The sequence below is a fragment of the Pseudopipra pipra genome, chromosome W (genome assembly GCF_036250125.1).
Source record: "Pseudopipra pipra isolate bDixPip1 chromosome W, bDixPip1.hap1, whole genome shotgun sequence".
Classification (NCBI taxonomy): Eukaryota; Metazoa; Chordata; class Aves; order Passeriformes; family Pipridae; genus Pseudopipra; species Pseudopipra pipra.
The window spans coordinates 26,209,914-26,225,376 of record NC_087580.1 but is presented as its reverse complement, the minus strand read 5'-3'; the positions used below and the strand labels follow the sequence as shown (position 1 = coordinate 26,225,376).

General features: G+C 56.4%; 1 protein-coding gene and 1 long non-coding RNA gene across 2 annotated transcripts; both read left to right on the top strand.

Moving 5' to 3' along the window:
* Window positions 1-1,374: 1,374 nt before the first annotated feature.
* Window positions 1,375-2,170, top strand: LOC135405626 (uncharacterized). Its single transcript, XR_010425873.1, has 3 exons — window positions 1,375-1,471; window positions 1,741-1,888; window positions 2,134-2,170. It is a non-coding gene; the product is annotated as an uncharacterized LOC135405626 (long non-coding RNA).
* A 31-nt stretch (window positions 2,171-2,201) lies between these two features.
* LOC135404931 (maestro heat-like repeat-containing protein family member 7) lies at window positions 2,202-14,696 on the top strand. Its single transcript, XM_064639662.1, has 10 exons — window positions 2,202-2,327; window positions 2,416-2,553; window positions 2,843-2,957; window positions 3,129-3,311; window positions 3,477-3,653; window positions 3,787-3,936; window positions 4,095-4,196; window positions 4,399-4,501; window positions 4,980-5,053; window positions 14,394-14,696. The coding sequence occupies exons 1-10, from the start codon at window positions 2,257-2,259 to the stop codon at window positions 14,694-14,696; spliced, it is 1,416 nt and encodes a 471-aa protein (XP_064495732.1). The 5' UTR covers window positions 2,202-2,256.
* Window positions 14,697-15,463: the final 767 nt, after the last annotated feature.

Below are 15,463 nucleotides of genomic sequence, written 5' to 3'. Positions count from 1 at the left end.
CGCCTGTTCAGCGCCTGGCCGATACCCCCAGCCTGGAGTTTCTTGAGGAGAGAGCTGTCTCTGCTGAAGTAAGCAGCCTGTGGCCCCCCAAGCTGGGTGCGCTGGGCCCCCTCAGCCTTTGAGGCTGGCACAGTGTGCTGGGAAGGGAAGCATTTCTCGGGGGAAGCTGGGCAAGTTGCTCACTCTGGCAGCTCTCCACCTCTCCCCTGTGCATCCTCCAGGCCAGACTGTGGGACCTGGGGACCTGGGGCTGCTCAAGGCATCTCCAGTCCCTGGGGCAGGTGCCCTCGAGGCCAGACAGTGGGACTGGATGAGGCGAGGCATTTCCCAGGCTTCTCTCTTGCAGCTGCCTTCAAGGCACGACTGCAGGACTTGGGGAGCCAAAGCTTTTCCATGACATCTCTGCTGCAGGTAGCCATAACGCCAGACGGAGACATGCAGCAGAGACCCCCTACGGTGCCCAAGCTGGCCTGGGTGAAGGAGGAGGAGAAGGAGGAAAGCCCTAGGGCTGCTCCAGCACAGCAGCCTGAAGAGGTGCAGCAGGTGCAGCCCCCGCAGGAGGGTGAGTGCTGGAGCTGGGCCACAGGGCTGGTGGCTGCAGCCCCCTTGGCCTCATCCTGTCCCATCCCCTCTGGACATGCCCAGGGAAAGGGAGGGGGGCAGAGGGGCCGGGGCTGATCTCCCGGCAGCCGTGCTCCATCCACTGGGCATCCCGGGGCTGGCCCTGCCTGCTCCTGGAGCCCAGGCCTGGGCTGTGTTCTCCGGCCTCTCCCGCACACCCTCAGCTCTGAGCACGCTCGCTCTTTGCCAGATGCAGGCCAGGAGCGGACAGAAGAGCAGCTCCGTGCCCGTGGCCGCTTCCGCAGGGCAGCACAGGTACCTGCAGCCATCCCCGCCTGGGCTGGGCCTGCTCTCACTGCTCAGCCCAGCACCGCTGTCGCAGCCCTCCAGGGGACATCCCTCTCTCTTCCTTGCCTTTCTCCTGTAGCTGGTTTGCAGATTCATCAGGTGCATTTGGCATGAAGAGGCCACTTTCATGGCCACTGGGGACACGGCAAACTCGGACCTCTTCAATGCCCAGACCAGCGCTGCCCTGCTGGATATGCTGGTGGAGAACGATGTCTACAAAGCAAAGCAAGTAAGCAGCCTGTGGCCAGGGCTCCAGTCCCCCAGGGATGCTGTGGCCCCTCACGTCAGCTGCCCTGGGTCCCCTCAGCCTTTGAGACCAGCAAAGTGTGGTGGCAAGGGGAGCACTTCTTGGGGGAAACTGGGCAAGTTACTGGCTCTGGTAGCTCTCCAACTGTCCCCTGTGTCCCCTCCAGGTGCCGGCCATAGTCAGGTGCATCCATCAGTGGCTCACATCCAATGTGTCTGATGAGCACAGGCTGGAAAAGACTCTGGTCCTGCTGACCAAGGCACACCCCATGGATGTTGCAGTGACCCTGCTGCGCTCTGCCCCAGCCTGTGACAGGTATGGGGCCCACCTGCCTTGAAGGCTCACCTGCCTTTAGACCCCATCCCCCTGGACAGCCTGTCCCAAATGGGGTGCCAGAGAGATGGAGACTTCCAGGACACTCCAGCTCCTCTCTTTGCCAGCTTTGGCATGTCAGCCTCCAATCCTGAGACCAGCCTGCCTCCCTGCCCCACAAGGCACCGTGGCTCTGTCACCTGGGCCTCGCAGTTGCCCAGGCCACAGAGCTGTGTCCCAGACCCCCCTGAGCCAGAGTTGTGACTCCACAGAGCTGCTCGCACCATGTGGAAGACGCTCATCTCCTCCAGATGGACTAAGGAGCCGGTGCTGCAGATCCTCTTCCATGTGCTGGAATACTGGCCAGCGCACAGGAGACGCACCTCTGATGGGGATGAGAGGGATGTCTTTGCCCTGGCTGTGAGTTTCTTGAGCTGGCCTCTGCTCGCCCCCAGGTTGCCTCTGGGATGCCTTTCCATCCTCCCTCACCACTGCTTCTCCCTGCCCCAGGCACTGGGCTGCAAGCCTGGCTTAGGGGCAGGTTCAGGGACACCAGGCTGGGGGATCCCCCTGTGTCTCCTCTGGCCTGTCCCTGCCACGCTTGGGCCCTGCCACATGGACATCTGGGCCCTGAGAGCTGTCTCTGGGTGCTTTGTCTTTGGCAGGCAACTGTGGCACTCTGGGAGATCCTCCAGCTCTCCCACTCCTGGTGCCCAAGTGCATTGAAGGACAATTTCCCGCGCCTCCTTCTGACTCTGCTCTTCCAAGTTTTCATCAGCACAGAGGAGATGTCAGAGGAGGTCGAGACCTTCTGGAGGCGATGCCGGGAGCAGCGCAGCCTTCCCCCCAACCCCAACAGGTGCTCCATCCCAGTCCCCTCTCCCTGCCACGCCCTCGGGGCTGGGGCCAGGGCTCTGTGCCTGACCTGGGCTGTGCTCTGCACACAGGTTTGCAGTGCAGACTGTTAAAGCCCTGCTGCGCCAGCTGCTGGATGAGGACGTGTTGATGGCGATCGGTCGCAAGTGTGGCTGGGACATGCTCCTCAAGGCTGACAGCCACCACTATGCAGTGGGTCTGCTGGCCAGGTGAGAGCCCTTTCTCCCCACTGCCCCACACCCCCACAGGTCATTTCTGCCCTGTGCAGAGGCCACCCCACACAGTGCCTGTGTGCTGGGCCAGAGGGCCTTGGCAGCCAGGGATGGCTGAGCAGAGTGGAAAAGGTGGAGAGAGGCGGCTGCACAGGAGGAGCCACCTCCCAAAGTGCCCACGTCCTCTCCTGGGCTGGTGGCCAAAGACCAGGCCTGTGTGAGTCAGTCCCAGGAGAGCTTTGCCCACCTGGCTCAGGGTCTCTGGCACCTTTATTCCCCCTTGCAGGGAGCTGTGCCATGTATCCCGCTCCTTCTGCCGCAGCATCGCCGTCAGCCTGCTCCCGCGGCTCAGCAGGGGAGAGCCCCTGTGGGAACTGCCTGCCCTGGCGTTCCTGGTGGAGGTGAGCCTGATGGCGAGCGCTGCCTGGCCCAGCTGCCTCCCCCTCTCTGCCCTCTCACAGCGGCAGCCGCCCGGGACGGTGCCTGCACCCTGTGCTGCTGCCTGGGCCCAGCCCCGGGCGGGTCCGGGCTCCTGCCGGCCGGGCACCCTGTCACTGCTCCCTGCCTTTCAGGTCCTGCACTGCCTGAACCCCAGACAATATGGGCCCAGCGTCCTGCAGATTATTTCCAGGCACCTGCGCAGTCAGTGCCCGGAGAGGCGTCGCCTGGCGCTCCGAGGCCTGGTGGTGCTCAGCAAGGCTCCCTCAATGGTGAGCAGGGGGCAGGGGCTGAAGCTGGGCCGGCAGCGTGCGGCTGTGCAAGGCAGTAGCTTGGCCTTGGCTGGCCTTTGGTAGCTGTGGCAGCTGCTCCCAGCTCTCCTCCTCCCCGTTCAGCTGCCCGACTCCTTTGGGACGCGCCTTTGGCCTCTGGGCCCCGCGGCAGCAGCGTGGGGCTGCACCACAGCATTGTGTTCCACACAGGCTAAGAGCATCTGGAGCCTGAATGAAAGCCTCCTGGAGCTACTGCAGGATGCAGACACAGACGCAGTTCAGATGACCCTCTCTGCGTTCATCAATGTGCTGGGCTTGAAAATCATCAAAATATCCACCCCTACTGCCCTGAAGTTGCTTGAGGTGCTGCGGCCACTCTTTGACAACGTAAGGCTCTGTGCCCCTCATCGTGGGCACTGAGTGCTGCCAGGAAACTTTGGGCCCAGTGTCTTTTCAGGCCTGTGCCCCGGTGGGCCTGGAGAAGCCAGTGCTGAGGTCTTTTCCTCTTCCTTTGCACCAGGAGCACAGCCAGCTGCAGCAGCTCTCCATGCTCCTCTTCCGGGAGCTGATGGAAGCGACAGAGAGGAACAAGAGCCTAAAGCCACACGTGTACCTGAGTCTGGTGCCATTCTACTTCAACTGGCACAATGAGAACCAGCGTGTGGCAGAGGTGAGGACTCGTGGGCTCTGTTGTCCCCATGGCAGGAGGCTGCTGTGCCTCCTGCCCTGGCCCATGGTCACCTGCAGCCTCCTCCTGGCCTTGGTGCAGGGATGTGGGTGCTGTGCCCTGGGCTGTGGTGCCATGGCCCGCTCTCTGTTGCTGTGCAGGCCTCTCGGAGAGCACTGTTTGGTGCAGCCAGGTTCTTGAAGTGGAGAGATCTTGAGCACTTGGTGACCATGGAGCAGCCGTGGAGGTTTCCCGAGTGCCTGGTAAGGACGGCCCCAAAGCCCCACCCCACGGCTCCCCAGGAGCACCCAGCCCTCTGCTCCCCCCAAAGCCTGGCCCCAGTGGCTGCTGGCCAGGCCTCAGGGCTCTGTGGGCAGGGGAGCCCCGTGCTGGGGGCAGGGAGTGCCCGGCCAAGGGGCAGAGCCTGAGCCCAGCCTTCCCTCCATGCCCTGGCGCTCTTTGCAGCTGGAAAAGGACAGGAGCCGAGTGGGCCAGTACGTGCGCCAGGCCCTGCCGTTCCTGGAGAGCCCAGAGGAGCCCCTGCGAAAGCTGGCCATCAAGTTTCTGGGTGAGCCACAAGGCCGGGGTCCCTCCCCACCCCGCTGCAGCTCGGCCCCAGCCCCGGCTGCTGCAGCGGCAGCAGGATGCGGCCCAGGGCATGTGGAGCCCCGAGTGGCCCCGAGCGCCTGCTGCCGCCCTGTGCCAGCCCAGCCCTGGGGCGTCCCCATGCGGGAAGGCCCCGGGCTCAGCCCTGCCAGGGCAGGAGGCCGTGTGGCCGGGCTGGCAGCGCCGCTGCGGGGGACCTGTGCCTCTGGGGCCTGACAGGCTCTGTGTTCCCAGGGATCGCCGCCAGGTCCATGAAGCAGGAGCAGCCAGAGCTGCAGCTCATCTGCCAAGGTGAGCGAGGGCACCTTCCAGCTGATCCCCTTGGGCCCTGCTCCCTCCTGGCCATGGCAAGAGCTGGCTGGGATGGCCCTGGCAGGAGGGGCTCCTCACGTCCCCACACCCCTGGCCTCTCACCTTGGCTCTCTTCCTTTCTCTTCCAGCCCTTCAAGACATGACCGATGACAGCCCTGCCGTCTCAAACCTGGCCCAGGAAACGCTCCACATCATCAGAGCTGTACGGAGAACTTCATTCTTCTCATTCTGGTAGTCTCCGTTGCTGCCTCTTCCAGCCCATAGAGGCGTGACAGAAGACATCAGACTCACCATGGCAGGTCTGGCAATTCAACACCGCTACGTGCCAAGTGCTGTACAGATGGCTCCCTACTGCAGATTCCAGCAGCTCCAAGACTGGCTGTGCAGAGCATGGCAGACCCGGCCTTTTCCGCAGGGCAGTGTCTGCCTGTGCTGCTGCAGCTCTGTGGAGAACTGATGCAGGAAGCTCCATCTCCTGGGGCCACCTGAGCCTGTGGGGAAGATGCCTCTTCCCTGCAAGCACCTCCTTTGAGCCCAGCATGGGAATATTACATCCATGTTATCACATACAGAAGCCCAGGAGTTTTTTGTGGTGCCCAGTGTGCACAGGGTCTTGGGGAAGAGGGGAAAAAGGCTCATTGTGCTCAGCAACACTTGCCCCGTTGTGCAGCGTGCCAGCAAAAGCAAGCAGAAGCCCCTTGGCCTTTGGTGGTTCTGCTGGAGCCTCAACATTTCCAGAAATGGAGGGCCAAAGGCTGGAGCTGTGGGGATCCCTGAGCACCTTGTCCTTGGAGATGGCCACAAGCCCTCCCCAGCCAGGAAACAGCATCTGTGTCCTGCCTGTGTGTTACTGGTTGGATTGCTCCGGGCTCCCAAGTGCCTCTGGAGCGTCTCCTCTGGAGCTCCTTCAGGGCTGCGCCGCTGCCGGGCAGGTTGGCGGGGCTGGGGGAGACCCGCAGGGGAGGGGGCGCTGGGAGGCCAGGAAGGGTTGAGGTGCTGCGGAGGCCCTGATGGGACAAGGGAGAGGGAAGCCTTGAGGGGAATCTGGGAGGGGGTGGGTGGCAGAAGGCTGTGAGGGGACAGACTGGGTGCAAAGCCCCCAAACCGTGGTCTGTTACTGTTCACCTTACATCTTTAATAAGAGCATGTGACAGACTCTCCCAGTAAGGGTCTTGGTCAGGCAAGACCAGGATTGGGAAAGTTTTTAAGACTGTCGTGTCCCCTGCGAGTCTCGCCCCCCCCCCCGCACTCGCGCCCATTTGTCAGGCAAGTCAGGAGAGTGAAAGGTTAAATCTTTTTCCTTATCTGTGAGTTCTGGGTCCTCCTCGGAGTCATCTGACTGAGAAACTGGTGCTGTGGCAGCGGCACCACGGAAGCGAAGTCCACGCGAATGGGGCGTGGAGGAGGAGGCCTTTGTTTCTGGCCACGCTGCAGGCTGTGCGTTAGGTGGCCGCAGTGATGCTGGCAATGAAGGCAGCTCTGGCGGCGTGGAAGGCAACGCGGGAGACTGCGGTCGGGGCAGGGCATGGGGCAGGGTCTGCACACAAAATTTCAGCTCCTGCTGTGATAGTGGCTCAGAATCAGTTGCTGTTTCTACACGGTTGTCTGTGGAGCTGGAGTGAGCTTGCAAAGCTTCATAAACTGCTCTCCATGTTGTTAATAAAAAGGTTGCTATCTTATCCCCTAGCATGGTGCTGTCCCAGAGTCTGGCACCGATATCATCCCAAACTCTCCAGTCATATACTGTCACTATTTAATGTGGGATTAGCTTTGGATGCTCACAAAAGGAGACATTCTAAATTTTCTTCCTGTACTGTTTTCTCATATTTTTTAAGGATTTCAGCAAAGGCTCATGAGACAGCTTTATGCTTTTTTGTTAAAGGGGTTCCCATTTCATTCTCAGCTGCTTCCCTTATCGTCCAGCGTAAGGTAATTGAGAGCTCTCTTGTCGCTTCCTTTCAGCGCTTTTTCCTTCCTTGTGTTCAGCTGAGCTACACCACCGGAGAAACAGCTTAGTTTCTTTCATGTCCCAACATGGAGTGCCATTTGTGGCGTATTGAGGCACGGACTCAGGGGGGTGAAGCTGAGACAAGTTTATTGGAGTCACAGCCCTCCTTTTATAACCCAACACCAACAGATAATCATACCTTATAAGTTAAAATCTGTGACCACAGCATTTGACTGGCTGCCAGCTGTCACGGCAGTTGAAATGGCGGTGGCAGTTGAAACAGGAGTTGAAATGGCGGTTTTAGGAGTTGCAGCTCACCCCTGTAATGAGCCGCTCCATTCTCTACAAAGGTACATTTTTTTCTAGGCCTGATTTCCCACAGTGCTGCCCTTTGCCTGTTGATAAACAAAGCAGTGGCTTCTTCCCCTGGGGACTGAAAGTGTCCCCTCCCCCAGACTGGGGCCTGGAATTCCAACCCCATTCCTGACCTTGGGTTTCACAGTTACCCATCAGTTTGGGGGAGGGGAGAAGAAAAAAGGTCAAGAGATTACAGCAGCAAGTAAACTGGGGCTAAGTGTGCCTTCATTTTCTCAAGCTGTTCTGTAGAAATAAATAAAAATAATATTATGGGGGAAAAAAAAGCTCAAGCCAGGTATCAGTTTACTGAATTTGATCAGGGAATACAGAAGAAGAACATGCCTGCAAACACACATCTGCACTAACTTATCAAACTGTACAGTGCAAAATCTGACCCCAAGGAGTCTGTACAAAACAGTGGGAATGGAATCAGAGAGGGGAAGGAAAACATCGTCACCAGTGCCTGTCCCAGTCCAGGGGCATCACTGAGCAGCACCTACATTTCCATGGCTCTCTGGGCAGGTAATTTTTCCTGTGTGCCAAACAACACATCTTGAAGCTTCTTCCCATTGAAATACTAGAGACATTTCAGGGCATCTGAACAGCCAGATTCTTAGAGCACAACTACCTCAAGGCAAGGGAAGAAGTGAGATTCAGTGGCACTTGGCAGAAGCTGCCCAGTGCATTGTGTCAAATGGGTATTTACCAAAAGGAGCAACAAGCTCAAGGCATCAGGGAAAGAGCAAGATGATGAAAGGGTGTTAGCTGCTGAGAATTTCTTTGGGAAGAAGTAGACTGTTAACTTGAGATAGAAATTTGCAATATACCATGGAACCTTCTTCAAAGTCCAGCTGGAAAATACCTTCTTGTTAAGAGTGCGAAATAAATCCTAAAGTGTCATCAACAATGTGATTTTCTCTTTATTCCCAATCACTAATTAAAGAAACATAACTCAGATGTGATCTCACTCTGTGCTCCTGTGAGATCAACATTAGAACAATATTGTCACTGTCTACTGGACTCTTGTGCTCCTCACTGGAAGGCACTTGGTGCACCCCTGGATATCCTGCTAATGAGGTAAAAAACTAACCCTTCCAAAGTTCCAGATTTTCCTCACCTGTTTGTACACAGTTGGACAAACTGGACCAAGTTATTACTTGAAAGCCACCCGCTGGATTTAGGATTAATTACTCCTTGTTTTGATCGTAGAGGAAAAAAGCTCACACAACACAATCTCTGTGGACCCAACAGAGAAAACATCCCCAGGGTCTTGTTAGAGCACAAACCTGCAAACAGGGATGACAGGTCAGAGAATCACAGAATCATCAACGTTGGAAGAGACCTTCCAGACTTTCTAGTCCAGCTGTCAACCCAGCACCACCAGAATCACCCCTAAACCCCATCCCAAAGCTCTACATCCAGATGCCACCTGAATGCTTCCAGAGACTCCACCACCTCCCTGGGCTACTTGTTCCAATGCCTGAGCACTCTCTCAGGGGAAAAAGGGTTTTGGAATATCTAATAGGAACGTTGCCCAATGCAATTTAAGGCCATTTCCTCTCTTCCTGTCACTAAAGGCTTTGCAGAAGAGACCGACCCCCACACCCACTAAAACCTCCTTTCAGGTCATTGCAGAGAGCAATGAGGTCCCCCCTGAGCCTCCCCTTCTCCAGACTCAACAAGCCCAGTTCCCTCAGCCGTCCCTCAGCAGACATGTTTTCCAGAGCCCTCCCCAGCTCCGTTCCCTTCTCTGGACACGCTCCAGCCCCTCAAGGGCCTTTTGGCACTGAGGGGCCAGAACTGGACACAGCACTCCAGGTGGGGCCTCCCCAGTGCCCAGCACAGAGGGGCAATCAGTTCTCTGCTCCTGCTGACCACACTCTTCTCCACAAAGGCCACGATGCCCTTGGCCTTCTTGCCCCCCTGGGCACACTCTGCCTCATATCCAGCCGCTGTCAAGCAGCACCCCCAAGTCCCTTCCTGCTGAGCAGCTCTCCAGCCCCTCTGCCCCCAGCCTGGAGTGTTCCAGGGGTTGTTGGGAGCCAAGGGCAGGCCCTGACACTTGGCCTTATTGATCCAGCCTGTCCAGATCCCTCTGCAGAGCCTTCCTGCCCTCCAGCACATCCACACTCACACCCAGATCAGTCAGTCTCCCAAACAGGACAAAGTCTGACCACCAGCAGTCCAGGGTGTCAGTTCTGCTGCCCCCTCCTTCCTCCACCCAGAATGAAAACTCCATCATTTTGGGGTCTCTGTGCCCATCAGCTCCAACCACCACATCCCCCACCAGTCACAGAATCATGGAATGGTTTGGGTTGGAAGGGACCTTAAAGAGCATCTCAGTCCAACCCCCTGCCATGGGCAGGGACACCTTCCACTAGACTCAGAGCTCAGAGCCCCATCCAGCCTGGCTGTGAACACTTCCAGGGATGGGGCAGCCAGAATTTCTCTGAGCAACCTGTGCCAGGATCTCACTACCATTACAGTCCAGAAATTCTTCTTAGTATCCCATCTAACCCTTCTCTTTCTCAGTGTGAAGCCACTGCCTCTTGTCCTGTCACTCCAGGCTCTTGTCCAAAGTCTCTCTCCATCTTTCTTGTTGGCTCCCTTCAGGCACTGGAAGACCACAATTAGGTCACCCCAAAGCCTTCCCTTCTCCAGGTTGAACAATCCCAATTCTCTCAGCCTTTCCTCACAGCAGAGCTGCTCCATCCCTCTGATCCTCTTGCTGCTCCCCTCTGGACTCGCTCCAACAGGTCCATGTCCTTCCTGTGCTGGAGCCCAGAGCTGGAGGCAGCTCTGCAGGGGTGACAACATTACAGCCCTGTGTGTTCCAGCAAGGACACTGTGGAACCTCCTGGAGTAAAGGGGCCATTGTGACACTGTAGGGCCTTCTGGAGCCAAAGGAACCCTGGAACACTGTGGAATCTCATGGAACCAAGGGACCATTGTGCCATGAAGGGCCTCATGGAACCAAGGAAACCCTGAGACATTTCAGGACCTCATGGAATCAGGGACCATTGTGACACTGAGGAACCTCGGGGACTCAGAAGCCACTGTGACACTGCAGGGTCTCATGGAACCAAAGGAACGCTGAGACTTTTCAAAACCTCATGGATACTGTCAGGTTCCCATTATTAAGAGACACCTCTGCCCAAATTCAGCTGCAAAGGAGACCATGTGCCAAAGTCAGCAATCCGGGTTTGATTTAACAGTAAATAGGAGGGAGAGAAGGAAATAGAAAGAGAGAGAAGAAGGGGGTGATGGGAAGCCAGTGAGAGAGAGACAGAGATGAAGTAAATGTATCACACCATGTAGATCCCTGAGGCTCCCACCGGTCCTTCTTCACCCTGCTCTGCTCGGTGGAGGGTCCCCAAGTTGTGCTTCTGGGCTATCACTTTTATACAGCCCAAGCCCTGGGTATTCAGGGGGGTAGATGCTGTTCCCACAGCTTGGGCTGGCACGTGGACAAGGACTTGCTTCCTTTCCCACAGCTTGCCACGGTGGGAGTTTTGCCCAGTGTGCTTCCAGTCTGCAGGTGGGAATCTTTGTCTGGAGGGGTTCCCCAGACCTGCCTTACCAGCCCTGGCTTCCTGTTGGGGCTGTCTGCTCTTTCCCACAGTCTGCACAGTGCAATTCTGTCCTGGGAGCTACTTCCAAAGCTTCACCTCCCTTTAGGCCTTGGAATTAAAGGCCTTCCTGTTTGCCACCAGTGCTTATGGGTTGTGGTGCCTTATGGGATTTTCCTGCTTTGACAGTGTTTTGAGACAGTTCATTGTGCCCTTCAAGTCCTTACATGGGCACACACACACACCACTCTCACCAGTGTCTGGCCCTCCAAAGAACACAAACCCTGATGATTTGTAGCTCCCACTCCAGTGGTTGGCACTTGGACCTCCCTCCGTACCCAGAGCTCAGAGCTCCCTTGTGCCAGAAAGTTTAAAGAGACTGTCCCTCATTCTTCCAAGACAACCCTTGGAAAAAAGTGTCCCTCTGTGTTTCCTGGGAGAAGAGCACTCTATTGTCATCTTCCAAAACCTTGGAGAGGTCCCAGAGATCTCCCAGGAAGGAATTTGGGGCCTCAAGCACAGGACCCGTATATAGAGGCTGAGGACTCAGGGGTCAGTGGTGTGAAGATTGAGGACAGTAGAGGAGTAGCCTGAGAGGTCTGGAAGGGGGGTGTCAGAGCTGGTGGAGCTTTTCTTCCTGCCAGAAAACAGCCTAAGAAAGAAGTAGTGCCACCAAGGGCAGCTGGGGTGGCCTAGACTGGTGACAAGAAGTCAGAAATTTCCCTCCAAGGTCAGTGTTGTGGTGCAATATGTCACAAAGAAGGAGTCTGGATGAGCCCAAGGCTTTGTGTGTGCAGGAAGAACCAGGGAGGACGCAGAGATGTCAGTGCAGGAAGGTGCCAGCCAGGTGGGGCAGCCGGGGGGATGACGACAGCCTGCAGGGAAAGGGGCAGGGCATGGACACCGTAGGACAGCCTGGGCTGGAGAGGAGACAGGGATGGGGAGAAGCTGAAAGGCCCTGACACAGCCACCTTCTGCAGGCCTTTGGTCATGGCTGCTGTCTGTGCCCCTGATGCCAGGAGGAGGGGAGTGGCCCTTGCAGCCCTGGGGCCTCATGGCCTCCTTGTCCCTGCTCAGCAGCCTGGCAGGTGCCACCCCATGGTCCTGCCCTTGGCACTGCACATCCCACATCCCAGTGCCCCAGGAAGAGCCCTGAGGAATGAGGCAGGGACAGGATCTGCCTTCCCAGGGGCTGGGGGTCAGGCCTTGGCCCTTTGGATTAAGAAAACAAGTCAAGGTTTATTCAGCATCAGAGCCACCTTTCCCTTGCTTGTCCATCCTTGTCATCACTGTCTGCACTTTTCTGCTCTAACTGGAACCTGGGGACAAGTTCTCAGTTGTGTCTCTCAATGAGACTCATTAGCACTACAAGAAACTTCAGTGTTTCAATCTCACTTTGACTTCTTGAAAAGTTGTTTGAACTTCCTCTCAGAAACTGAGTCTCATGTACACAATGACAAACCCCCCTGAGGGTCATGAAATGTCTGGGGCTGTTGCTGTGCTGCTGAGCTGGGCAGGGCTCCTGGCACACAGGGAGCTCCTGGCAAGCAAGAAGAGCTTCAAAGAGACAGCTCTGCTGGTGAGCAGCTCCTCTGCACAGCCCAGCAGGGCTGAGGGCACTGCCAGAGCAGCTCAGGGACACCAGCAGGGCACAGACAGAGCTTCAAGGGGCTCAGCACTGGCAGGATGACTGAGAGCTCCCTGCAGGAGGAACCTTGGCAGGGCTGCACACGGTGAGTCTGTGGCTGCAGGTCAGTGCAGGGGCAGCTCCTGGAGGCATCTCCTAAAGCTGGCCCAGCCCCAGCTGATGGGATGGGTGAGCAGGGGCTGTTTTGGGGCACTTTGGAAGAGCTCTGAAGCCGGGGGTGCAGCCAGGGGTGCCCAGGGCTGTGGGGCAGAGCAGGGTCCTGCAGCCCAGGGCGCTGTGCTGGGCAGGGACTCTGCTGCCTGCCAGGGGCAGCTCTCAGCCGGCCCGGGGAGCTGCTCCCAGGGCTGGGGCAGAAGGGCTGTGGGCAAGGAGGAAACCTGGCAGCTGAGGGAGGATCTTTTCCATGTATCGCTGCAGAAAAGACAGGGGCTGCAGGAAAGGAATTAGTCCTGAGGTGTGTTTCCTGATCAGGCACTGTAGCATAGACATTGTTCTCTCAGTTCAGGAGGCTGCACTGAAATTCAAACTCTTTTACTCTCAGAGGTGAATATTTCAGGTAGGATCAGAAATGAGCTCAGGATCCTGGGCAGTGCTGAGCATTCCCTTGGGGGTGGGCACTCTCCTGTCCCAGCCCTTGGCTTCTCTGCAGGAGGGCTCCTGTCCTGCTCTGTCCAGCACAACTGCACCTCTGGGCTGGCACAGGGGACACTTCACAGAGCTGCCCTTTCAAGCAGCACTGTCCTGCTCTCAGCACAGATCTTGGTGGGGTTTTTAAGGATGAATCTGTGTGTGAAGTCATCTTCAAGGCAGCCCAAGGGAAAGTGCAGGGCAGATGGGAAACAGACTGAGAGGCACTGCAGCTCTCCTGGCTCTGCAATAAGCAACGGAGAGCTCAGCCCTTCTGCCTGTCCTGTCTCAACACTCGTCAGATTTGTCATCAGAAAAATTTACCCCTAAAAAACACCCCCAGGTGTTATCATTGTAACCAAAAAAACCTAGTGAAAATTATTTTAAGGATACTCTGTGCCTCTCTTCTGCAGCCCAAATTACTCCAAGAAAACAGCACAGGATTTTAACTTTTCCATCAAAGCTGGGTTCCATGTGACATCCCCTGTGATCATGAGAGCTGTCACAAACCAGCTCCATGTCTGCACTGCAGCAGAGCAAAGCTGAGTCCTCGGCAGCACATGGGCAGAGCTCCTGCTCCTCACAGCACCCTCAGAGAGCCCAAACCAAAGAAAAGAAATGCTGTAACTTGGAGGGGATTTCCCTGAAAACTACACTGGCTTTGCTGAGAGGGGGCTGTCTTAATAGTTCCCTGTGCTTTCCTTTTCAGAACAGACCCTGTGCTAAGGAACAGCAAATGTCCAACAGCAGCTCCCTCACCCAGTTCCTCCTCCTGGCATTTGCAGACAGGTGGGAGCTGCAGCTCCTGCACTTCTGGCTCTTCCTGGCCATCTCCCTGGCTGCCCTCCTGGCCAACGGCCTCATCCTCAGCGCCGTAGCCTGTGACCACCACCTGCACACCCCCATGGGCTTCTTCCTGCTCAACCTCTCCCTCACAGACCTGGGATCCATCTGCACCACTGTCCCCAAAGCCATGCACAATTCCCTCTGGGGCACCACAACCATCTCCTACAAGGGATGTGCTGCACAGCTCTTTTTCTTTCTATTCTTCATGTCAGCAGAGTTTTCCCTCCTCACCATCATGTGCTACGACCGCTACGTTGCCATCTGCAAACCCCTGCACTACGGGACCCTCCTGGGCAGCAGAGCTTGTGCCCACATGGCAGCAGCTGCCTGGGCTGCTGGATTTCTCGATGCTCTGCTGCACACAGCCAATACATTTTCCCTGCCCCTGTGCCAGGGCAATGCCCTGGGCCAGTTCTTCTGTGAAATCCCACACATCCTCAAGCTCTCCTGCTCACACTCAGGCTACCTCAGGGAAATTCGGCTTCTTATGGTTATTGCCTGTTTAGTGTTCAGTTGTTTCATTTTCATTGTTTTCTCCTATGTGCAGATCTTCAGGGCTGTGCTGAGGATCCCCTCTCAGCAGGGACGGCACAAAGCCTTTTCCACCTGCCTCCCTCACCTGGCCGTGCTCTCCCTGTTTGTCAGCACTGTCCTGTTATCCCACCTCAAACCCCCCTCCATCTCCTCCCCATCCCTGGATCTGGCACTATCAGTTCTGTACTCGGTGGTGCCTCCAGCACTGAACCCCCTCATCTACAGCCTCAGGAACCAGGAGGTCAAGGATGCCATAAGAAAAATGATGACTGGATGCTTTTCAGGAGCAATTATGTGCCAGGTTTCTGATGTGTAGCATTCAGAATGGGACTCCTTAATGGCCCAGCCTTCCTGCTCAGGTTTGTTGTGGAGGTCATCAGGTTGTTCTTGCAATAATTTTCTGTGCAATGAAATATTATTATGCATCTGCCTTCTAATTTCATGTCTACCCATTGAATTTGACCCAGAGATGTATAAATGATGAATTGTACTGACTGAGTATTTAAACAAAATAAAGAACCCTGCAGTGCCTTCTTTGTCCAAGACCCTTCTTCTTAGATGTTCCTAAAGGACAGCACACTGCAGGACAGGGTGTATTTGCAAACGGCAAGGGGACAATAATCCCAGCCCAGCAGCACTGCCAGGGAGCAGCAGGGCTTGGTCTTTGCAGAGCTGCTCTCTTGCCACTTCCACACTGTCCTCCTGAGCCCCTTTCTCGCTGTAAGGCCTGAGTGTTCTCTGAGCACAGTCCTGGGGGCTGGAAGCCCTTGGAGCACAGGCAGGGACAGGTCCTGGGAACTTGTGAAGCAGAGCTGGGCTCCCTTCCAGCATCTCCAGGATGCTGTGGGATCTTCTGAGGGCACTGCATGTACTGGGCCACTTCTTCTGTGACTTTACTCCAGGACTTGAACTCTCCTGCAGTGACACCATGACACTCCTGCTCTCTGCTTTCCAGGTGTCATTTTTAGATCCAGTCTTCCCCTCCTGTTCCCAGGGACATCCTGTGAGTGCTTCAGAGCTGCCATCCTGGGGCAGCTCCTGCCCAGCGTGGGCAGGCACAAGGTCTCTCCACCTGCTCCTCTC

What these genes read in the sequence shown, in the direction of transcription:
- LOC135404931 (XM_064639662.1), top strand. Translation starts at nt 2,257, where the DNA reads ATGTCAGAGGAGGTCGAGACCTTCTGGAGGCGATGCCGGGAGCAGCGC. An exon ending in TGCGGCCACTCTTTGACAAC is followed by an intron (nt 3,654 to 3,786) that starts GTAAGGCTCTGT and finishes CCTTTGCACCAG; the next exon opens with GAGCACAGCCAGCTGCAGCA. An exon ending in GCTGGCCATCAAGTTTCTGG is followed by an intron (nt 4,502 to 4,979) that starts GTGAGCCACAAG and finishes TTTCTCTTCCAG; the next exon opens with CCCTTCAAGACATGACCGAT.